At 43.3% G+C, this 23,925-nt stretch overlaps 3 protein-coding genes across 5 annotated transcripts in view; 2 read left to right on the top strand and 1 right to left on the bottom strand.

Moving 5' to 3' along the window:
• Nucleotides 1–731: 731 nt before the first annotated feature.
• On the top strand, nt 732–12,780 carry naprt (nicotinate phosphoribosyltransferase). The gene is made up of 13 exons (XM_083970308.1): nt 732–1,054; nt 5,505–5,632; nt 5,736–5,818; nt 7,031–7,161; nt 7,694–7,809; nt 8,434–8,630; nt 9,347–9,487; nt 9,636–9,720; nt 9,828–9,908; nt 10,009–10,111; nt 11,545–11,702; nt 12,442–12,549; nt 12,676–12,780. Exons 1-13 carry the CDS (start codon nt 802–804, stop codon nt 12,760–12,762), a joined length of 1,671 nt encoding a protein of 556 aa, XP_083826434.1. The 5' UTR covers nt 732–801; the 3' UTR covers nt 12,763–12,780.
• Nucleotides 12,781–17,979: 5,199 nt separating this feature from the next.
• Nucleotides 17,980–20,718, bottom strand: LOC310985353 (uncharacterized protein; the record flags this gene model as incomplete). Its single annotated transcript, XM_083970927.1, has 5 exons — nt 17,980–18,071; nt 18,185–18,439; nt 18,961–19,212; nt 19,306–19,347; nt 20,652–20,718. 5 exons carry the CDS (start codon nt 20,716–20,718, stop codon nt 17,980–17,982), a joined length of 708 nt encoding a protein of 235 aa, XP_083827053.1.
• A 944-nt stretch (nt 20,719–21,662) lies between these two features.
• The window catches only part of LOC310984918 (1-phosphatidylinositol 4,5-bisphosphate phosphodiesterase gamma-1-like), a 38,420-nt gene continuing 36,157 nt past the window's right edge, over nt 21,663–23,925 (top strand). For all 3 annotated transcript variants that reach the window (XM_083970295.1, XM_083970294.1, XM_083970296.1), the window contains exon 1: nt 21,663–23,125. In XM_083970295.1, coding sequence (XP_083826421.1) covers nt 22,801–23,125 — 325 coding nt within the window. In that variant the 5' untranslated portion in view covers nt 21,663–22,800. The remainder of the gene's footprint in view (nt 23,126–23,925) is intronic.

The raw sequence follows: 23,925 nt of genomic DNA, 5'->3' as shown, positions 1-23,925 counted from the left end.
CATTTTGGTAATGAAAAGTAGTTTTTTTTTCTTTTTCTATAGCCTACAAGCCTTTATATTTATGGTTCAACCAGCTGACCAATCCTGGTTTAGACTGATGTTTGACCGCCTACCTCATTACCATACAAGTACAGAAAGAAATATGATCATGTATGTAGAGATGCAGAAATAAAAAAGTTTAAATATAAATGAAATCAGTATTTTTCATAACCAAAATGATTTTATTTTTGCATTTCTTTAGGATTTTATTCACTAATACTTGTGTAAATGTTTAGTCCTTCACACTGCAGCTCCTCCTGCTCCTTGTGCTGCCATAAATACATGGTTAAATGCACATATAAATTCATTTTGGTAATGAAAAGTAGTTTTTTATTTTATTTCTATAGCCGACAGGCCTTTATATTTATGGTTCAACCAGCTGACCAATCCTGGTTTAGACTGATGTTTGACCGCCTACCTCATCACCATACAAGTAGGCTACAGAAAGAAATATGATCAGGTATGTTTTGATGCAGAAATAAAAAGTTTAAATATAAATGAAAGCAGTATTTTTCATAACCAAAATGATATTATTTTTGCATTTAGGATTTTATTCACTAATACTTGTGTAAATGTTTAGTCCTTCACACTGCAGCTCCTCTCTCTGCTGCCTCCTCTCAGTGGCTGAAGGAGGCAGCGAGCGAGCGAGCGAGCGAGCGGGGGACTCAGGAAGACTCAATGTCCCAGAGATCTCGGCTCACACACACACAGTCAAGTGACGGAGCTGCAGCCAGCCAGCCAGAGCCCAGGACCTTGAATAACATGGCAGCGCCGTCCAGCAGCAACACACGCGGGGCAATCATGGAGCGGTCTATCCGGGAGCGAGTCCCCCCGCTGCTCACCGACATGTACCAGTTCACCATGGCGTACGCGTACTGGCGGGCCGGCCGCCACCAGGAACCGGCCGTGTTCGAGCTCTTCTTCAGGGACAACCCGTTCGGCGGCGGCTTCTCGCTGTTCGCCGGGCTGCACGACTGTCAGCTGTTCCTGCGCAGCTTTCACTTCACGGACGAAGGTGAGTTATAAAAAATAAAAAAAAGTCAGAGCATCTGCTGCATCATCATCATCACACTCACTAAATATAATTTATTAATTGTACAGCCACAGCTTAGTACACCCGCTGTTACTCTTTTCTCCCCCACTCTCCTCCAAACTCCACAACTTTTTACGCATACCGATGCTGTTGCGCAACACGCAGCACGTAACGGTGCAGCCCCCCCTCTCTCTCTTCCTGACGCTTTTTTTTTTTTTTTTTTTTTACTGAGACAACGTGAGTGTGGCTGTGATATTTCCAGGGAAGTTTGATCTTTGAACTTTAGCTCACAGGCATAATAATCTCCGGAGTGAGGGATCAGTGCGTGGAGCAGCTGCACGCAAAAAAAAGAAAAGGCTGGAGAAACCAGACCGACCTGCTGAGCTGTAACTGAAAGTGCACACTTCAGTTAACATTTACATTGATTTAACATGTTTATCTTAAACAAACAAACAAACAAAAAAATACATGCATTATTTATATCAGTGGATAAAAAAAAAAGACGTGTGAACCGGGAAAATCACAAAAAAGAAAGAGCACAACCTGCAATTGGTCCAAAACTACAAATCCCACAATTCTCTGGCCTCAACAATAACAGTAGTTAGTGTAAGTAAGGGAGAGTGGAGCTGTAGGTGAAAAGAGGAAACAACGCACGTCTGGTCCTGTTCTATGTTGTTCGTTCACACCGTCACCGTTTATTCGTTACGTCCGCGGTGTAAAAGGCCGTGACGCAAAGACGCGATTAGGCGCGAGACGCGGTATACGCGACTTTTTTTTTTTGCGACGCAATACACCCGATTCTTTTTGTGCGACGGGACCTTCGCGTCTTCGTCTATTTCATCGTGGAACGCTACGAGGAACGCTTTTTTTTCGCTCGAGTTGTGACGCGCGACCAAACGCGAGATAAGCGATTTATCGCTCCTTTTGACACGTGTCAAAAAAAAAATTAATGAGCCCGCCAACAACTTTTTTTTTTTTTCAAAGGAGGTTCAACTGGACTTAGTTATTTGTCTAGGAAGACGTTTCACCTCTCATCCATGAGGCTTCATCAGTTCATGTAGCATCTGACCAGGCTGGGACTGGACCAACTAACTGGTGTGGAGACTCAGTATAAGTCCAGTTGCTGTCGATTTAACCTCCTTTGAAATACTATGACCTGGACAAATGAGAATATGCACCGGCCAGAGGTTGCGCTAGACTTTTTCGTTGCCGGTCATTTTGACTGACGGGCAGGCACGTGCACACATAGGGCCCAAAGGGTGCTTGAGCCCCTGCCCTTTTTGCCTCGTATTAAAAAGTGCCCTTTTTTATGTTTTTTTTTTTTTTTTTTTTCAATAAATGCATTCCTGTTGTGCATGAGGATGTAAACAACCGCGCTGTAAAAATGCCACGGTTATCTACCGTACGCATTTCCTTGTAATACACACGGTATTGTGTATGTACGTTGGTGTGTGTGTTGTCCGCTGCTGCTCCGCTCTGTCTCTCACTGAGGGGCGGGGCTGCCCCGCGGTGCGCGCTCCCTCACATGCACGTCCAGAGAGAGAGAAGCTGCTGCCTCATCGATAACCCGCACATATGAGACGTGACAGTGGAGCGACTTGTGTCGAATCTCGTGAGTTATAAATCCACCAACATAACTTCCTTGTCGGTTCTGACGAGTCACCGTCCACTTATTCAACGAGCTTAATATGAGTCATATTTCAGAAAAGCGCCATTTGTGTTTGTTTAGCTGACTGCTTGTTAAGAGTTAAGCCCCACCCCCTCCCCTGTCTAACATCACCTGAATGTAGTGAACAACAGCAGCAACAGGAGGAATCACTCACTCAGCTTGATTTCACTGACTATTTGAATTTGTTTCCAGATATTGAGTTACTGGTAATTGTGACTTTGCTGTGGTAAATATTGCTGCTGTTGGTAAATATGCACAGTAGCAGTCACAGTAGTCATTTCTTGGTTTTGTGTGTGTAGCCTGTAGGCTTAGCCTACTTTTTTTTTCTTCTGCAAGCCATGTTAATGTGCACCCAATACCATATTAGCCTTAGCCACCAGTTCAGAAGTCATGACTCTGTTTCGGGAAGTTGGGAAATTGGTCCAGCGTGTTGACTGCAGTCCTGAAGGCGTGCAGGCTTTCTCTACCGACTAAATAGTAACTGTCATTTATTTTAATTTATTTATTTTGATATTAAGGCCTGAAAAAATTGTACACTGCCCTTTTCTAATGTTGAGCCCCTGCCCCTCTATAGTCATGTGCACGTCCCTGTGGCCAGACAGCCATGGCTGTGAATTGCAATCTGTCAAAATGACGGATGGCCTCAAAATCTTTCCGTCACCGTTTTAAAAAAACGGTCAATGACGGAAAATATCCGGTTAACGCGACCCCTGGCACCGGCCTACAACAACATTTCTGCTCTCACCACTGGAGAGTTTTAAAGCACATGGCACATGAACGCAGCTCAGACCGGCCGGTGCCTCAGCGCGGTGATCAGCAGGACGCTATACCCAGTACCGGCCAGCTCAGTACAGAGGGGGGGGGGGGGACGATAACGTGACGCACAGTATACTGTTATGAGACACATTATGCATCCCAACTGTCTTTTTTTTAGAGGATTTTTTTTTTTACCAAGAATGCGCCCAAAAAAATCATGATCCAGGGGCCAAAATTCGAAACAAATATATATTTTTTAAATGATAATTCTCATTTTTCTCCTGATGTCGGTTTAATGTAAACAGATTGCGCTGTTATGCGTCATGTGACAGCGGGGCAGTGCTGCAGCTGCTGTGCTGCGATGGACCTGATCAGACTGGTGGTGGTCCACAGTCAATCAGTCCCAGATCCTCCACCGTCACCAGATCCCCCGAAAGCCCCCGCAAATAATACATCGACAAGAAGTTAAGTGGCAAGTTGCACCTTTTCGTCGGCTTATTATTTGCGGATTCTTTATTTTATAGCCTATATAACGTCACTGCAACATGCGGCTCTCAGTGCTTGTCGGTGTTGTGTCTATAAATTGTGAAATAACTTTTCCTCGATAGAAATATGAGACGTCACGTGGTCGATAGGTTTCATTCATTCATCCATGTTTTGGCAGACAATACAAATAACCAATGATAATGAGATTTCCACCGCGCCGAACCAATCATGTGGCTGGAATAGAGCCAGTCAACAGTAACATGTGCATTTGTTTGGGTTGCTGCAGATGTGCACATCAGCTGACACCGCCGGTAAAAGAGACAGAGAGAATGAGTGTTGTCTCGAAAAAAAAACAGTAAAGGAGAACTTGGACAAGTGACTGAAAAGACGCGTGGTGCGCAATGGGGACACCAGACAGCTGGAGCGGACCGCGGTCACGGTGCGGCCGCTCTGCTGCTCACCTCAGTGTGTGCGACAACTCATTCATGGTTGTCTCTGATTACACTGGTAACAGCCTTCCTATTCACCTCCAATGTAGACGCGACGTGCGCGCTCGTTACCCAAAGCGGCGCGTATCCGCGTGCATTCGGTGCGACGGCGCCGCCGTTTTCCCCCGTGCATGTCCGTTGCTGTGTCAGGCAGGTGTCTCCACGGAGCTCTGCCCCGTTTCAGAGCTCTGCCCCGTTTCTACGGTGAAGGAGAGACGTCGCCTCCGCGATGTAGAATGTGTTCAATTAAAGTGAAACTAACACATTATATAGGCCTATATGTCCATTACACACTGAATGGGATGTTAAATCCCATGTCTTTATTTCTTCTGTTCATTTTAATAGTAATAATTATGACTAACATTCAGTGAAGACCTAAAAATCAGTATCTCCAAAATTGAAATATTGCAATGGTTTTTATTTTTTTAAAGCATTTTTAATCTAGAAATGTTGGCCTTCTGAAAACTGTCCATCTATATGCACTCAATACTTGGTTGGGGTTGAACTACTGGAAATTGACTTTTCTGTGATATTGTTAATGGTGAGCCCCCATTAGCCCCCCGCCAGACAATTCCTCTCTTTTTTGGTCCTGACCCGTTTGCATCCCTGAAGAAGTGAGGAATCCCAACGCCTCCGATAAAATTAAGTTTAAAATGAGAAAAGTAATTATATCATACTTAATATATTATTTACTCAACTTTACAGATACAAGCTGTCAAACATAGTTTAGTCTGACCTTCATCTCACCACTGAGGCATCGAGACAGCTACGAGATTAGATTAGCTGTACAGAAAGTTATTAGATTTAGCTTTATTACTGTAATTGTGTGTGTGTGTGTGTAGAGAGAGAAAGGACATGTGAGGGCGGGAGGGCTCTACATGCTTACATAACAGCACGTGTGTGTGTGTGTGTGTGTGTGTGTGTGTGTGTGTGTGTGTGTGTGGTGAGTTTGAGGATGAAGGATGCCCTCTGGTGTTGGCTGTACTGTCATTGGTCCAGATGTTGTGTTAACTCTGTGTCTTGATGGATCCAGATGTGGACTTCCTGCGCTCCGTCCTGCCCCCGGCCACTGACCCCGCCTTCTTCACCTTCCTGCGAGGCCTGGACTGTTCGGGCGTCACGCTCCGCTCCGTCCCAGAGGGCACCGTGGTGTTCGCCAGGGTGAGGTCGCCTTCGGGGTCAAAGGTCACAGCAGTCGGGGTCGGGGGTCTGTGCAGGGTCGGAGGTTTCTGACCTGTGCTGTGTGTTTTTAAAACATCTGCAGGTGCCGCTGATGGAGGTGGCGGGGCCGCTGGCTGTGGTTCAGCTGCTGGAGACCAGTTTACTGTGTCTGGTTAACTACGCCAGGTAGCAACACACACACACACACACACACACTAAAAAACATGTCAGTGTTGTTTTCCATCTTCTCTCTCAGCTTCTCTCCGTAGCTCTAGCAGCAACAGGTCGGTGTCAGCCAATCAGAAGGGAGGAGATTCCGAGCCTCTCCTCTGATTGGCTGACTGTTTTCTGAGTGATTCATTCAATAAAATAATAGAGCAGATTTCAGAATAAAACACTCAGAGAAACCAAATTCTGTAAAGTTGTTGGATGGTGGTGGGTCCAGGTGGTGAGGGGGCGGGGCTTTGTGTGACTGCTTTGTTGTGACATCACAAAGTGACAGGAAGTCCTGACGGCTGGTTTTAAGGCTCAGTTTCTGAATATAGGCTGTGTGCGTTTCTCTTTGGACTGAGGCTGTGATACTTTCAGAGTATTAATACACAACCTAGAGCCGATCTATAACCACACAACAACTACTTTTATAGTCTGTTGGCCCTTTAATCCTGTCTGTCCACTGGCCTGTGAGATTTTAGATTTCATCTAGAGCTATATGTCTACAGCTGTTTATCACTGTTTACATGTTATACCATGAAAATAATCAGAAATCTAAAGGAAAAACTCTCTCAAACAGACTAATGACAAATTCTGCTAATCTTTAGTTTACTGTGATGCTCAAATCAGCCAAGCTTTTAATTTTGCTTGATAAACTACTAAAATTAATGTTTTATCAAAGTCACAGTTGAGACTTGGGTCTCGTTCGTTAATGAACTGATGGATTGAAGAGTCATTTTCATGCTGTACATTTGGTATTTAAAAGCCCACAGCTACTGTTAAGGTCAGCCAGGTCATGTCCTTTCCAATGTAATCAAGCATGTTTAAATTTAGTAACCTCTTTACCTCTGCTGGACTCACTCACCGGGCCAGTTGCAAATATATTCTGTGCAGAAGTCTGTTTGAGATTCAGATCCATCCAATGATGGGTAAATATTGAATTATGACAAAAATGTGAATAAAAAAGGAGAAACACAACAGATCTGGAGTATTTGTTTTTCATGGAAATAAGCAGTTTTCAACATTTTTGCACATTTAAGCCTCAGAGGAATTGATACAAAAGACCTCATCTCTGTTTTCCACATCTCTGGGCCCAAACCGTGCATTGTTCAACACTGTGCAAAAATAATGAAATGTCTGATTTTGACAGAGGTGATAAAACAGTGTGTTCCTCTTCTCTGTTCTCAGTCTGGTGTGTAGTAACGCTGCCCGTTTCCGCCTGGCCGCCGGTCCCAGGAGGAGGCTGCTGGAGATGGGCCTCCGACGCGCTCAGGGGCCGGACGGAGGGCTCACCGCCTCACGGTACACACACATCGGAGGTGAGTGTTGCAATGCAATCTCGCGGACATGTTCAGACAGTTACTCTTTATGGTTGTGGAGCGCACGTGTCACTAATTTAAGTGAGCCTCTATCAACTTCTGGGACTTTGTAAGGAGCTAATTAACAGTTATTTATCATAAGAGGAAATTTACGTTGAGAATTTGATTTGGACATTACAGTATCTGAAGAGAAAAGTTATATTTATATAAAATAACTAGAAAACAGGAGTAAAGCTGATGTTGGACTCCAGTTTCTGCCTTTAAAATTATGTTTTTCCTGCTACTGTTAAGTGCTTGCTCATGGTGGGATCTGTTGAGTTTGGTTTGATCACTTCTGTTGTTGATTGGTTCTATAAGAATAATAAAACTGACCTGACATGACTTGTAGAAACAGAGCGTCTGCAGAATAATCTGATTCTGGTGCGTTGCCTCAGGCTGACTTTATCTCCTGATGGTGCTGCAATTACAGCCCTGTGACGACACATACACACACACACACACACACACACTGATTCTCTGGTGTGTCTTCCAGGGTTTGATCTCACCAGTAACGTTCAGGCTGGCTTCCTGTTCGGGATCCCCGTCGCAGGGACCATGGCTCACTCCTACGTCACCTCCTTCACCTCCCTGGAGGAGGTGTGGCCGCAGGTGAGCTGATTTTTATCTCCTCCGCTCCAGCCGTTGGCAGAAAACTCAACATCACAGCTCATGAATGAAAAACAGATCTTGCAGGTTTAACAAGTATTGTCACTCATTATCCAGTTATCTGTTTTTATGTTATTGTTTGAGTGTGGGAAGGACAGGGAGCCTGAGAGCAGCTGTGGAGACCAGTAGACACAATTCATGTCTGTCAATCAGTTCTGCATCTGCACAGAGGGGATTTTGGGATCTAACATGAACCTGCTACAGTCCTTTATACGTTGTGATGCATCAAAGGGTTTAGACCAAGCTGAGTGTGTCTAAGGCTTTGAGAGGTCGGCGGTGATGCAGTTCAGCCTGTTTGGGAAGAGACAGAAAAAGTAAGGTTCCTGTATGGAGCTGAAATGATCTGTCAATTAGTCAATCAATAGTAAATGAATTGATAACAATTGAAAGAAATAAAGGAAATGTTCAAGCTTCACACTGATTTTCATTTTAGGCTTGAAAATGTTTCACAGAGCAAAAAATGTATCAGTTAAAGTGACATTTTACTCTTAAGCTTTAAGTCCCAAACCCAAAGTGTCACAGTGTTGTTGATAAGTCAGGACGTCCCTGACGTTTGTTCTCGCTCAGACTCTGGTGGCGGTGAGCGGAGATCCTGATCCAGTCGACATCATCTCTCTGACCAAAGGCTGGTTGAGCCGCGTGTGTGAGCTCCTGCAAGCAGAACCTGGGAAGATCAGGGAGGGCGAGTTGGCCGCCTTCCTGTCCTACGCCATCGCCTACCCCCAGAACTTCCTCCCCGTGATTGACAGCTACAGCGTCGGCTGGTAAATCTTGATATGACTGAATGAATTCCACAACAATGGAAAATATATCTCAGACTTTATCACGTTGTACGTCATAACACTCATGTAGTCCATGTTTACCTGCTAGTTTTTTCATCATTGTAATTTAAATATAAAGAGTTATTCATTATGAACTTTTTAATGATACTGTATAAGAAACATTTGATTTATAGGAAAAAAGATTACCCCAACAAACCTGGAATTATGTTATATCATTTCCCAGGAGGGATAAAAACAATTATTTTATCAATAGTTTACTGACTTTGATAAGTAATCACTTAATATGATTAGAAAACAAGATGGATGCAAAAAAGCCAAATAGAAGAGAGGAGTCTCTGAGCCTCTCTTCTGATTGGCCGACTGTTTTCTTAGTCCTCCAATAAAATTGTAGTAGATTTCAGGTGGTGGGTCCAGGTGGGCGGGGCTTGGAGCTTTGTTATGACATCACAAAGTCACAGGAAGTCCTTACGGCTGGTTCCAAGGCTCAGTTTCTGAATACAGGCCCTGTGGACTGAGGCTTTGATTAATTATTGAGTTTTAATATACAACCTAGACCTGATCTATAATCAATAATCCTCTATAATTCTATACAATATTATAAATAAAATATAATTAATCTGTTAGTTATTTCTAAAAATCGATCCATTGTCCATGTTTCGCACTCATGTGCTGTAATGTGTGTGTGTCTCTGATTGCAGCAGTGGTCTGTTGAACTTCTGTGCCGTTGCCTTGGCGCTGAGTGAGCTGGGCTACCGGCCGGTGGGCGTCCGACTGGACAGCGGCGACCTCTGCAGGCAGTCAGTCGAAGTCCGCCGCGTCTTCAGACTCTGCGGCGACCAGTGAGTGAGGTGCCATGCTGCATGTGTGCATCAGTATGTCTTTAAAAAAAACCTACAACGAGAATTCATTCATTTCACTCCCCACAGACGTCTGCACACGTTGCACGATTTTTATTTTTATTATTTAATCGTCTGTTTTCATCGTCAGTTTCTCCATCCCGGCCTTCGACTCCCTGATCATCGTTGGGACCAATAACATCTCAGAGCAAAGCATGAACGAGCTCAACAAGAAGGTAAACTGATAGATAAGTGTCTCGTTTCATCTGATTCTTTGATCTTCACTTCCCTCTGAACCCGACCTCATGTGTGTGTGTGTGTGTGTGTGTGTAAATCGTTTCAGGAGAACGAGATCGACGTGGTCGGGGTTGGAACACATCTGGTCACCTGCACAAGGCAGCCCTCGCTGGGTTGTGTGTATAAGGTTATTTTAGACACACACAAAAACACACACACACACACATACACATACACTCAGAGAACGAATGATCCCATTTCTGTCCGTGTGTGTGTGTGTGTGTTAGTTGGTGGAGGTCAGGGGAAGACCTCGGATGAAGATCAGTGAAGACCCAGAGAAGAGCACTGTACCTGGGAGGAAATCTGTTTACCGACTTATAGACACTGAGGGTGAGTGTTAAAGGGGAATTGCCATTTTTTTTTACAATCTGGACCTTATTTCTAGCATAAAATACGATCATTTACTCACCCAGATAACTTTGGGGTGTCATTACAAGTCGTTCGAAAAACGACGAAATTTGATCCAGCCAAGAGCCGTGTATATCCGTATAATGTGAGTCTACAGGGCAGCGCAATGCAGCCTCTAAATAACACATTATCTGTAGAGAAACTCCTTCATTTCACCAATATTTTGTTATGATGCGCTAGTGCTATTCCCCTCTGAGTCTGGGGTTACAAGTCGGAAACACGCAGAAACGAACCGTAGTATTAGCAGTAGCAACAAGCCGTGCCGCGTTCAGAGATGACATCATCCAGGTCAGAGGTTAGTAGGTCAACCTACTATATGTTGATAACACGTAACCTCGGACTCAGAGGGGAATAGCACTAGCCTATCATAACAAAATATTGGTGAAATGAACGAGTTTCGTGGCAGATAATGTGTTATTTAGAGGCTGCATTCCGCTGCCCTGTAGACTCACATTATATGGATATAGCCTACGCGGCTCTCGGCTGGAGCTAATTTCGTCTGAACGACTTGTAATGACACCAAAGTTATCTGGGTGAGTAAATGATCGTATCTTATGCTAGAAATAAGGTCCAGATTGTAAAAAACGGTAATTATCCTTAGTACTTTGCTGTCTCTGTCCAGTATAACACTGCGTTCACTCACTCATGTGTGTCTTTCTATCCTCCCAAAAGGTTGATTATTTTAATGCTCAGCTACAGCTAATTCAACATGCTGCTGTTCAGGTTCTTACTCAAACTAAAAAGAGCACATGACTCCACCTCTCAGGTCTTTGAGTGGCTTCCAGGCAGAAATACACTTGGTTTCAGAGTAAATATAAGTCAGACATGTCCTATGCAACAGGTCTGAGATCTGCCAGAGCTGCTCAGTTAGTGGAACCCAGAGTTAAAAACTGAACCTGGTGAAATGACAGTCATTATACTGCCCCCTGCTGGAACGAGCTGGAGCCTACTGGGCTTTAAACAGATGATAAAAATGACCTGTATTCTGTAATCTGGCTCTTTTATGAGATATGATCTATTTTATAATCTGCGTTTATGCTTCTTTTATTTCTGGTTAGTAAATTTATAGAGTTCTGTGCATTATAATGTCCCATACAAATGAACTTGCTTTGCTTTGCTTTACTGATGAGCAGAGCTGCTTTATGGCATGAATGAGACTAAGTATCTTGATTTTTCTGTCATTTAAAGCACTAAATTAACCAATAATATAATTATATGTAGTTATATCACTGATTTTCAATAGAAAAAGAAACAAAATATTTGTTATTATTCATGTACAGCCATCCCATGTGTTTGTTTGGCCTTCCGTTGTGTCTGTCAACCTTCTCACAGTTTCCCGCTCCTCACCCGTGCAGGTCATCCGTTCCTAGACCTGGTGAGTCTGGCGGTGGAGCCTCCGCCTGAGGCCGGAGTCCCACTCACCTGTTTCCCTCTGAGGTGTGATAACTCCTCCGCCTCCATCACTCCAGCTCAGGTCACCTGTCTGTACCAGGAAATGTTCACCAAAGGACAGGTGAGTTCGGAAAATGAACTATGAAGGGAAAGAGGGTGAGACTCAGGTGCAACAGTCACAAGAGAAGAAAACACACAAAAGCAAAAAGTCAGTGTAAAACTGAAGTAAGAAGAACGTTTAGACACACCAAAATAAAAAAGTAAAGAAGAAAAAACCTAAGTTTCAGCATGGGGCACAAACTGCCCACATGTGTGTGTATTTAAATAAAATGTCATGTAATGTAGGTATCTATCTGACTGGTGTTTTAATGAACTTGCAAAACATCTGTATAAATGACAGAGGGCCGACCTTAACTTTAATTAAGTGTAAATAATCAGTGAGGTTTTATTATATATTATTTATTATTTAATCTACCCTCCACTCAAATCTTAATACCGCTCAGATTCAAGTCTTTCCTCTCTCTCTCTTTCTATCTCTCTAAACATAATGAACCTGCCAGAATTCACATTGTATTTGATGTTTCTAACCTCAAAAGTCACACAGTGAATTTGCAGTGCGTTGAGTTCACAGGGTGGCTGTGATGACACAAAAAGCACACAAATAAAAGTGGTGAGGGGTCAAACACACATGTGTGGTCATCAGTTCCCAGCAGGGAATCCAGTTTATACAGTATAGAACTTAGATTTACAAAAGACTGAATCACTTTGACACAAACTTGCTGAATATTTTCCGAAGACGATGTTGCAAGACTGTGGAGGAGTTCTTTGTCTTTTACGAATGCGTCTCCCACATTTTCTAGGTCACACACCGTCTGTGCAGCGCCGCGGAAACTAGAGCAAAGGTCCAGGGCTCCCTCCAGACGCTGCACCCTCGACACAAGAGGCTGCAGGAGCCAGACTCTTACACAGTGAGTCTCAGGCAGATCTGAGCCGAATGCAAAACAGGAAAACGCAGAATAACTCTGAGCTTCTCCAAGAGATGCAAAAATATATTTTTAAAAAACATTCCTTGTCTTCTCCTCCCCCCTCACCAGGTGGCGCTGTCAGAGAAACTCCACAACCTGGTCACAGAGATCCGGAGAGGGAGCTCCAGCGACAGCAACTTCCTCTTAGCCAACTAAAGATAATCCTGCACAGCTGCTCTGTTGTCATCTCATGTTTTTCTCTCTCTCTCTCTCTCTCTCTCCCTCATGTGCCTTAAACTAGAAGGAGCGTCGAACAGTGTTAACACACGACTCTCCAGAATCCAGGAAATCACAAACGTTGTGTTGACGACGTCTGTGTCGTTCAAATCTGATGCTTATGTAACGAGTTCAAATGAAACCCCCGGCTATCAACCGACCCCGACCTTTGTTCTTCCGTGATCTGAATTCAAACAAAAGAGGTCTCCTAAGAGTCCAGACACAAAACTCTCACACTGACCACACAACACACAAGCAAACACAGACAGATTTGTTTTATATAAAAAACCTTGGCCTTATATCAGACTGATAGCCTGAGCTTTCCGCTGTGTCCTGTGGCCTTCCCTCAGAGCATGGTGCTGTGGGAACATCTGACTTTAAAGGGGAACTATGCAAGTCTGGTGGCTTTTCCGCTTTTTTGCTAATGCTCCTCTCGTCCATGTGCATTTGTTTACAAAGAAGCCGGCGAAAAATCAATACATGGAGCGGTGGCTAACGTTATATAATATATACAATGTTACGACGTGTGCATTTGTGTCGTCATAAACAAAAATGGACGGTTACGGAGCGAGTTTGTGTCGCCGAGTGCAGAAATGAGAGCTGGGACACCGGGGCGGCGACCGAGTAACTACACTGATGTTGCAAGGTTGGTTATCAGCCGTGAGACGCCAGGTGAAGGCAGAGAGCCTCACAAGTCATGTAGTTAACTATCACAATTACTCCCTAGCTTTTTAATTAATGTAAAAATGTAGCATAGCCACGGGAGAAATCCTGCTTAGTTCCTCTTTAAGTTGAAGCTCTGTCTGCCAGCAAGGCACTGAGACATGCTCAGTAAAAAGCTAAAGTAGTAAGTGGACCTTTAAGCTGCTTAGTAATGTTGACAAGAAGATTCGATTTGTATGAAAAATTGTAGAAATTTGTTCTTTAATGGTTCATATGTGACTATAACCAACCTAACCTACCGACCTAAGTGCCTGAGTTGATCGACTGAAGCCTCTCTTGTTGGAGTTTGCATGTTCTCCCACAGTCCAAAGACATGCACACTTGGTTTCATTGATATCTCTATAAAGTATCCAGAAGTGTGAATGTGACTATGTGAAGTTATTTGTCAGCCCGAGCTGTGATAGACCAGCGATCCGTCCAGGGTGGGGTTGTCTCCGGCCTCCCCTGTGACCCTGCAAAAGCCAAAAACCTGCAGTTTTGTTGTGTCGAGTCTTTTATCCTTCACACGGCCAGAGTTCAGATTCTCAGTTTGCTCTGTTCGTACCTCAATGAGGCAGATTTTCTAATCATTTCTAAGTTATTTGTGTTATCGAGTCATTTGCACAGTTTACACATTTTGATTTTGGGGAGAAAAAAAATGCTGCACAGGGATCATTGTGTAGGTTTCAAGCTGCATTAGTTAATATATCAACATGTACAACATATATGAAATGTCAGGGGTGTCTCTGCTGTTGTCACCAACTCTGCAGCTCCAATGAGTTTTTTTTTTAGCATCTTTTATCTCGCTGTTAAAAAGTATAGTGAAACAAAACTTAACTCTGAATGAATGATAATGTTGCAGTGATGAGTAGATACAGGACATGATCCAGAACAACTTGTTTCTGATTTGTCTCCAGTATAATAATGTAATGTGCTTTAGTTTCTGTCTATATTTTGTGATCCTATTTTAAGAAAACAATCATGCGCATTAACGATCTATTGAAATTTGTATTGAATTATAAGTTTATCAGCATCGTGTTGTGTTCAGGTGCCATTGTGGTGGAGTGGCAGCTAATGATTACAGCTGTGTGGGCACCACCACCCCTGGCGCAAAGTTATATTTGATTGATTTTTCAAAGTAAAAAAGAGAGATTTTATTCCCCCTGCAGCAAACAGACATTATAATACTCTGTTACCTTTTATTTTCACTGTTACTCAGAGACCAGTAGTAAATGAGGAGCTGCAACCAGAGAATATTTACTGAATAAAATATTGAAATGATGAATTGATTAACAAAACTGTTCCAGTTTTAATTTTGTGTTTTGTGAGATAAAACTTTTTGACTTTGGGGCTGACTTGGTAAAAAGGAAACGCACTTTGGCTGCCACAAGTAAGTTTTCACCAAGCTGATTTTTACAAACAAAATTTAGTCATGCAGAGTAGTTTAAAGGGGACATATATCAGTTTCATAATATCAGTTTTTGAAGGCTCTTTTGCCCCCAAAATGTGAGAATTGACAACAAAATCTGTAATCTTCAGGCTCCCTAGGTTGAAATCCATGTGGTTTTACCAGCTGTTCCCTCAGTTGTCTGACAATGATGTAATTCGTTTTCCAAATTTGCATAATACCACCCCTACAGGTACCAGTAAAGGGGGCGGGGCAAGCAGTGGTTAATTTGCATTTAAAGGGACAGGCACTGAAACCAGCCGTTCTGAACAGGGCTGTTTTGTGAGTATGAAAAGAGCTGTGATGTTTGATCCTTGAGGTATTTTGACCACATCATGTCACAGACATGTCTTTAAGACACCTGGGAACTATTTTAATTTGTGGACAAGGGGCAGAACATGTCTCCTTTAAAATCTGCCAGAATAACACGAAACTTCGATCCGCACGTTCACAGTCGAGATTAGAGCTGTAAAAAGGTCACAACAACCTCCCTGTTCCAGATTAGAGCTTCTTTATAGTCGATTCCCAAGAAATAACGAAAGACAGAACTTGATGTTAGTGTCTGGTGGCAATACTGTGTGTGCGTGTGTGTGTGTGTGTGTGTGTGTGAGAGAGAGAGAGAGAGAGAACTCTGCCTTTGTTTGTGTTTGACTTTGGACTTGATCCAGCTCAGGAGAGTTCAATGATTAACTTAAGAGATACACACACACACTCCTCCCTCTCACTCTCTCTCTCCACCCCTCCCCCACACAAAGTCATTCTGCAATGGACAGTAGCTAACACAGTCTTTTTAAATAAGTGTAAATAACATTTGACAGGTCATGTGAAGCACACTGATTCATAATAGGGAAGGTCTGATTCTTAGTAAAAAAAAAAACTAACTAATTAGCACATTCATTATTCTTTATTGTGGGTAGAAGTTATTCTGAATCCTTTGGCGCGTTGGCAACACATGACAGTCAGTAGCCTATATGTTTACATCATGTCGTCTTAGTATGGCTTACTGTGTCAGTTCAACTAAAACCACACTTTTGAAATACATGTAAACATGTCAGCTCAACTAAAATCGTACAAAACTGAATTCCTCAAAGTTGGAAGAACACATTCAGATGACTAGGAGGCGTCTGACACACTGAACAACAAAAAACTCAATGAGATTTCTAAGATCTAACTAAGATCAAGTCATGATAAAGTGCACAGACTAAAGTCAAAGTAATCACAGCTGGATCAATGAAAAAGCGAAGATATTGGCGGTCAAAGAAAAGAAAAGCAACAGGTGAACATATTAAGTGTTATCCCCGCCCATAATCACATGACCCGTTACTTAATATGATTACACAAACAAAATAATAATCAAAATCAAACAACACCAAAATAACCCTTAACCTTAACTGACAGAAACCCTCCAGTGGACTATCAGAAAGTGAGGGCCCTGGCTAGCTGGTTAGCATGCTAACTAGAGGAAAAAGAAGTGAAAGAAAAACAGGCAAAAACTAAAAGAAAAAGAAAAGAGCTGGAGAGGAAGGACTGAAAGTTTAATGCTGGACTCTTGATGTTTGTATCGGCTGCTCAGGTAGGCTAACAGCTGTTGATGCTAACGTTGATATGCAGCAATAGAAAAACTTTCAAAAAGCTCCTTTAACTGAGGAAGTATTAGGCTACAAGTGCTGCTGTAAATCTAAAATATAAATGATAACTGTTGTTATTTGACCAGGAAGAAATTTAAAAGTTACTGAACAACCTTCACTTCCATATTGAAAAGGTCTAGAAAAGTCTTAAATTGAGGACCTAGTCTGTAGAAACCCAGTGAAACCTCTCCACTCCCACACACACCTCCCTCCTCCTCCCTCCCCCCTCCTCCCCTCCGGCCTTCCTGCTGCAGGATATACAAGAAGTGTTTTCTCGAATCCTGATTGGCTGCCGGCTGACCAGTGGTCGTAGGAACACAGATACACCCAGCGAGACATATGGAGCTGATTAGACACGGAGAGGCTGTGATATCATCCATGACTGTCTCATCTCAGTGTGCTGCACAACACACACACACATGAAGTATGTGAAAGTGAGTGTGTGTGTTCTTTCATGCTCCTCACAGATTTCTGCTGATGGTGAACTTTCCTCACTTTAACAACTTAACCGCACAGCCGGATCAACCTGCAGGGATTACTATTTTCCCCGGGGGCACCCACGCACCACAAACCGACCTGTGGTCCAACACTTGATTTATCAGTTAGTCGACTCACAAAGAAAAATACACACATACACACAAAAATGCGTCATTTAGGAGTTGATTCATTTGTGTTGTAAATCTGAAAACCAATAATTCTGGGTCGACCTTCTCAATTGTGACCAGTTGGAAACGTCCCAGTTTCCTACGACAGTGAACTCAACATTAGAGGTCGATCAGACGAAAAGCAATTTAAAAATGTGATCATTATGTTTCCATAAGATTTGAAGAGTCAAATTTGTCAATTGAGACCTGAAGAATACAATAATTTCTTTATATGTCTTAAATTCATGACATATGATGTATCTGTGCACTTTGAATTGAACATGTCAGTGTCTTTTATATAATTTCTTGATGGACTTGTGGCACAAAGACAGAAATATAGGTCGATCAGAGATGGGACGGTTTTGGCTTTTATCAAACATGAACTTTTTTCTCCTCTGCTGCAGAAACAGTCGGTCGCTCAATGTGAACTTTTTTTTCCTGAATATTCATGTTCAACAGTTTGCACATCCTCAGACAAAAGTAGTAGCCTAGTTATGAGATCCTGAGTTTCCATTTCACCAGATTGCGTTGGACCAAAATTACAAGGAGGTAAAATCATCACAATTCACAACCTGAAGATCTTGACAGAGAAAGAAACAAGGTGGTGAGAGCAATAAGTGAATTCCCATTGAATTATCAATAATGAATCATAAGAGTGAAGTGATATGTTGGAAACCATTAAAACATAAAATACAGTTTCAGGACATTCAGACCATAGTCTTGCAAGTTTGTTAATCTATCTGGACCACAGTAAAAAGAAGACAGAGGTGATGAAGTTCAAGAACAGCAGAGCTGAAGTCTCTTCAGAACGAGACGAGACGTTTCGATCTGTACCAAGAAGAAAAAGAAGAAGAAAGAAGGTTATATGATGTAAGACTGTTTGTTACAGCCACTAGTACATCAATGGCTCAGTCAGTCAGAGAGACAAAACATTTACTCACGTGGTGTACCAGATATGTCTCGAGTCTTGGTGACAAACAGCTGAGACACGCGGTTGGCAGCTTTGCAGATGAGCTGTTTGGAGTCCGCTGGAGTGACAGAAATCTTGTTCCCCTGACCGCTGCCGATCCACGGGCCGTTATCTGTCTTCCAGGCGTAGACACACGATGGCCGACAGTCGGCGTGGCAGCTGAAGGTGTGTCGCACTGTCGGATCCATCACCTCAGGGCCTGAGATGGAAATGTTGGCCGGTCCAGCTGAGTTCAGAAAGTATATACAGAAGAGACGAGGGCCACACTTTATTATAATGCTGCAAGAGTTGGTCAAAATAACAATAATCAGTACCTAAACACTGCAAAAACTCAAAATCTTACCAAGAATATATGTCTTATTTCTAGTCAAAATGTCAAAATGTCAAAACAAATCTAATTCTACTTGAAATAAGACTCATCACATTAAAACGTAGTACACTTTTTACTTCTTTCAAGCATATTTTCACTTGAAATAAGTCGAAAAATCTGACAGTGGAGCAAGTTTGTCTTCCTTATTACGAGCACAAAAAACTTGCTTTCACTGGCACAGATTTTTCTACTTATTTCAATTGAAAATTAGTTTGAAACAAGTGAAAATGATCTGAAAACAAGTTAATTTTTAGGTGATGAGTCTTCTTTTAAGTGGAAAGAGATTAGTTTTGACTAGAAATTAGACATTTTGACAAGAAATAAGACAAAAGATTTTGAGTTTTTGCAGTGAAAAGGGTTCCAGTTCACATACATACCCAACACCTGCAGCTGTTTTGTGGTAGCTACAGTCAGCCCTGTGCCGTCCCGTGTGGCTGTGCACGTCACTGTTAAAACCTCCACCCAGCTGTTGACGGTGAAGGCGAGGACGTTGCCCTGACCCGTGGCAGTCTGACCATCCAGAGACATGGAGTAGGTGCAGGCAGGACAGTCACCTGCATCACACTCTACGCTGCTCGGCACGCCGACTGTCACAAAGTCTGGACCGGTGATCGACACCTTCAGTCCCGCTGGAAAATGAGCAGAGTTAAAAACATTAGCAAGAAGAAAAAAAATCTCACAAACAGTATTTTTGATATTTGAGATGATGCAACATGACTTACTGTCATCATTCTTGTCCCCGGTGCACAAAGCTGGCTGAAGGCCTGACAGGAAGAGACAATGCTCTTTGTTAATATCCAGCACTTCACAGAAAAGTATTTCATTCACAGAGCGGCTCAGTGCGAGTCTTTTTACTTTACTTTTTCTCCATTGTTCAAATAGTAAATTCAGGAATTTGAAGGATGCAAAGAAATAAAAACATCCTCTGTTATTAGCAAGTTACAGAGCCTTTTCCATCGCTGCCCCCTCCCTCTGAAACTCACTCCCCAAACCCATCCGTATCTGCACACACCTCCCAACATTCAAGACCATGCTCAAAACTCACCTTTTTAAATTAGCTTTTAATATATAATTTAGTGTTTCATACAGTTTTATTGCTGTTTTTAGTTTTATTTCATTGTGACTTTGCTTTATTTTATGATTTTTAAAATATAAAGTGTCTTTGAGCATGTGTAAACGCGCTTACAAATTTATTACCATTATTATTATTAATAAATGCTGCAGTCACACTTAGAGTGACGTGACTATACTGTAGGCTCTAATGTTTGCTAACTTTATCAGTGTTATGTAATCAAATCTAGTTCGTGGCGACACATTAATGTAGAAACACCTCAGTAGTTTTAATCGTTGTTATCAATTAAATATCCAGAAATTAAAATTAATAGTGCCCTATGTATCATGTCACACTTGTAGTAGAAATAGAAGTGGTTGTTTTTGTTTGTTATATCTTATTATGTGCAGTGCCTGATGATTTCAGCTTTAATATTCTGTAATGTAGACGATGAGATGAATAAAGGCACTTGGATTAGAGAAATAATCAAGTAAAATACAAGCTTTGAAGAATTACGTGGTATTTCATGATCCTGATTCAAACATGTAACGTGGTCGTAACTGATTTCAAACAGTCAGTGAAGACAGGATAGCAGCATTGTTGCCATTGTCTCAGCTAAAATTTAAAACCCTCCACATTTGGTATCTTTGGTGAAAATTAAAAATCCTGTGTTACCTGTCAAAAGCAGCAGAAGAAGCACAAGTCTGCTGAGATCTGAGCATCTTCTCTTCTGTTGAGACCTGCTGGTAGTTTCCATTGTGAAGCGTTGAGGCCACCGAGAAGAAACAACTGGAGCTGCAGTCGGTCAACAGTGTGAGATAAACCTGCTCTTATCAGAACCACAGGATCTGCCCTCTTAGTCACTCTGAGGAGGATCTGGATCTGGATCCAAAGCTGGAGTTAAAGATCTTTTCTCATATGTTAACAAACAGACATATCATCACTGACCCACACCTGAAATATAAAGTGAGAGAAGCAGCACATCTGTATGATTATTCACTTTTTCCCAGCATTCACCTTGGTTCCGTATAGCCACAGTTGGTGGTGAGTGACCCCACCCTCTGGTTCCCAACACAATGACCATTATCAGAATAAACCATCATAATGTAAACAGAGTTTTTTTTTATTAAACCCTGTTGCATGATGGGTAGTATGCTATTTGTTTCACAATGAGCACCGGGTTGCAACTTGATGATGATGATGTGATGAGAAAAACAACACACTTATTAACTTTCCTTTCCCCCCCAACTTTATTCTCATGTTTTTATTGTTTTTATTTTTTATTGTATATTTCTGATGTTTCTATCCTGAATGTGTTTTACTCTTATGGTGCTATGGACCTCTCTTTGGGATGTGTCTTTAATAAAGCCTAAACTAACTTTTGTGCAAATTGCTTCTGTGCAATAACCCACGTTCAATGCCATATTTTGTAGGCTATAGTGCACTAACTCCTGTCTATTTGTACATATATTTTTTTTTTATATGTTTTATATATATTTATATTTCTTTATTGTCTATTGACCACTTGACTGCTTTGCTCTTTTAACTTGTACACTTTGAGTTGGAGATGTTGTAACAAAAAGCAATCCTTGGGGATCACTAAAGTATCTATCTATCTATCTATCTATCTATCTATCTATCTATCTATCTATCTATCTATCTATCTATCTATCTATCTATCTATCTATCTATCTATCTATCTATCTATCTATCTATCTATCTATCTATCTATCTATCTATCTATCTATCTATCTGTGCACCAAACTTTACATACATTTCACTGCACGAAGAAGGAAACACATCTCATCTTCTTTTCTTCTTTTTTTCTTCTTGTCTCTGGCTGCAGATCTCCTGGAGGCCCGCGGAGGTCGCTCTGCTCTCCGCCGCCTCTCCTTCCCCGGCGCTCCGCCACCGCTGTCCTCTCCTCTCCACTCCCCTCCTCCTCCTCCTCCTCCTCCTCCTCTCTTAGATACAGCAGCAGCACAGAGAGGAGAGAGAGAGAGAGAGAGAGGGGGGGAAAAAATCAGATCAAGCCTTTCCGGTCTACGAGCCCTAATTTCCTCCCAAGACCTCTGGCGTTGGAGCAGAGAGCGACGCGCAGGCAGAGCCGGAGACAGCCAGCCGAGCCGAGCAGCGAGGATAGAGATATAGACTACAGTGTGTGTGGGGGGCAATTAACACACACACGCAACCTTTTTTGCACGGGGGGGTAACGCGTCCTATCGGTGTGGTGTGGTGTGGTGTAGTTAGTAGTAATGTGCCGGGAGAGGAGGAGTGTGAGTGTGTGAGCCGGGGAGAGCAGAGCAGAGCAGAATGGTCCGTCGGTCGGATGGGAGCGCACACGGTTCTCGCCGCGGCCGCTCCGCGCTCTCCCATCCGCTCCCCACCCCCGGGTGTTTGTCCGAGAGTCGTTATTACATAACTCGGCGTCTTTGTCGCTTGTTGCACTGATTTCATTCTCCCAAAGCCAGATCTGAGGAAGAGAAGGAGGAGAAGAAGGAGGAGAACCACGTCTTGTTTACCGCCCCAGCAGCAGCAGCAGCAGCGGCGGCGGCGGCGGCAGCAGGCGACGACGCGGCGGCTGTGGCGGCGGTCCAAGCAGGATTTAAACCCGGACTGTGCTGCCTTCTTCTTCTGCTGTCGTGGACTGGAGGGACGAGGAGGAGGACACACACACATACACATACACACATACGCACACACACGCACAAAGGGTGGAAACCTGAGTCCAGCGGTGATGAGAACTCACCCCGAGTGGATTTCGCTGGTGTGCTGCCAGAAGCATCTGGAAAGGATAACACAGGGATACACTCCCCCCTTCAGAGGACCAGAGGATACTAATTCACATCTCAGACATTTCAGTGCTTCACTTCTGTGGCTGCTGCTGCTATTGCTGAGTGCTGCTTTTTAAGCTCGTGTTTTTTCTTTTCTTTCTTTCTTTCTTTTCTTTTTATGTGAAATTTGCTTTTAATCACACTGGCACTTATAGCTATAGTCCACTTATTGGCACCAGTGGCTTTGGGCATGTTGGACAGCTGTGGACCTCCTGCCAGCGAGACTTGATCAAAGGACGGCCGGGGGAATCATCATCATCATCATCTTCAAGAGACCAGAACAGATCGGTAATCCTCTGCTCGCTGTCCTCGGGAGCTAATATGCACTGAGGATGTGTGCAGCCAGGTTCAGTGGCTGCCTGAATGGCTGTGCTGAGGAGGCCGTCGGCGGTGGTGGTGCTGCCGGTGCCGGTGGAGCTGGAGCTGGAGCTGCTGGTGGTGCCGGTGCCTCAGGGGCTGCCGGACCGGTTGTGGCCTCCAGGATGCTGGACTGGACAGAGGCGGGTCCCCGGATCCTCCACAGCCTGGAAATGGGCACGGTGATGACCGTCTTCTACCAGAAGAAGTCGCAGCGGCCCGAGAGGAGGACGTTCCAGATAAAGCAGGACACACGGCAGATAGTGTGGTGCCGAAACCCCGACAAGATCGAAGGAGAGAGTGAGTATTGTTGTCACACAGCAGCACATGGAGTCGGGGGGGGGTTACTGACTGACAGGGGGGCCCCTCCACCCCGACCACCCAGGGCCCCTGGGCCTGTGCCACAGCCTCTGTGTGGTGTAGAGCTCAATCACACTAACATTTAGTTAAAGTACAGGAACATTAGGCAGCAGCAGAACAACTCTAAAGAAAGTTTTATGTGTCTCAAACTTCCCATTAAAGCAGAAATAAGCGGAATGTTTGTGTTAATATCAGTCTTAAATAGTTATATCCTCCGACAGCAATCACTTATATAGAGTGTTTGGTCTGAAACACGGGTCTGTCAGTCACTCTGCTCTGCTGTAAGCCGAGGAGAAAACTTTCCTTGTATCCTACAACCTTTATCCAATGAGGAGAGAGAACGGCATAAAGGGGCGGTCCTCTCTGTGTGTGCAGCCAAGGGATGCGCGTGAATGTGGTGACGTAGGGACGAGGGCGGGGACTGCTAACTCCATCGGCTGACAAGAAGTTAGCCAAAACCACCGGATCGCTTACTTCTGCTTTAATATTTTCACATTTGTGCTGTTTTTTTATTAGACTATTATTTATTTAAAGGTAGGCTATAATGTGTAGGAATCCCCCCATCTAGCGGTGCAGTTGCATATCTGAACGTATTCTTGATGTTGCATTCACGTGAAATCGGGCAGACGTCAGACAGACAACAGACGCTGCATGTAACAGGATAAACAAGCCTCTATGTAAACAAGTGGTCCGCCAGCACGAGGCAGAACAATACAGGCGTGACAATATGTTGTCATGGT

The sequence above is a fragment of the Trachurus trachurus genome, assembly GCF_905171665.1.
Source record: "Trachurus trachurus genome assembly, chromosome: 4".
Classification (NCBI taxonomy): domain Eukaryota; kingdom Metazoa; phylum Chordata; class Actinopteri; order Carangiformes; family Carangidae; genus Trachurus; species Trachurus trachurus.
This window is presented reverse-complemented; position numbering and strand designations above follow the sequence as displayed.

Bases quoted from the DNA above. Each gene is read 5' to 3' on its own strand.
- naprt (XM_083970308.1), top strand. From the start codon at position 802: ATGGCAGCGCCGTCCAGCAGCAACACACGCGGGGCAATCATGGAGCGG. The intron at 5,819-7,030 runs GTAGCAACACAC...CTCTGTTCTCAG, and splicing joins TGTCTGGTTAACTACGCCAG to TCTGGTGTGTAGTAACGCTG. The intron at 12,550-12,675 runs GTGAGTCTCAGG...CCCCCTCACCAG, and splicing joins AGGAGCCAGACTCTTACACA to GTGGCGCTGTCAGAGAAACT.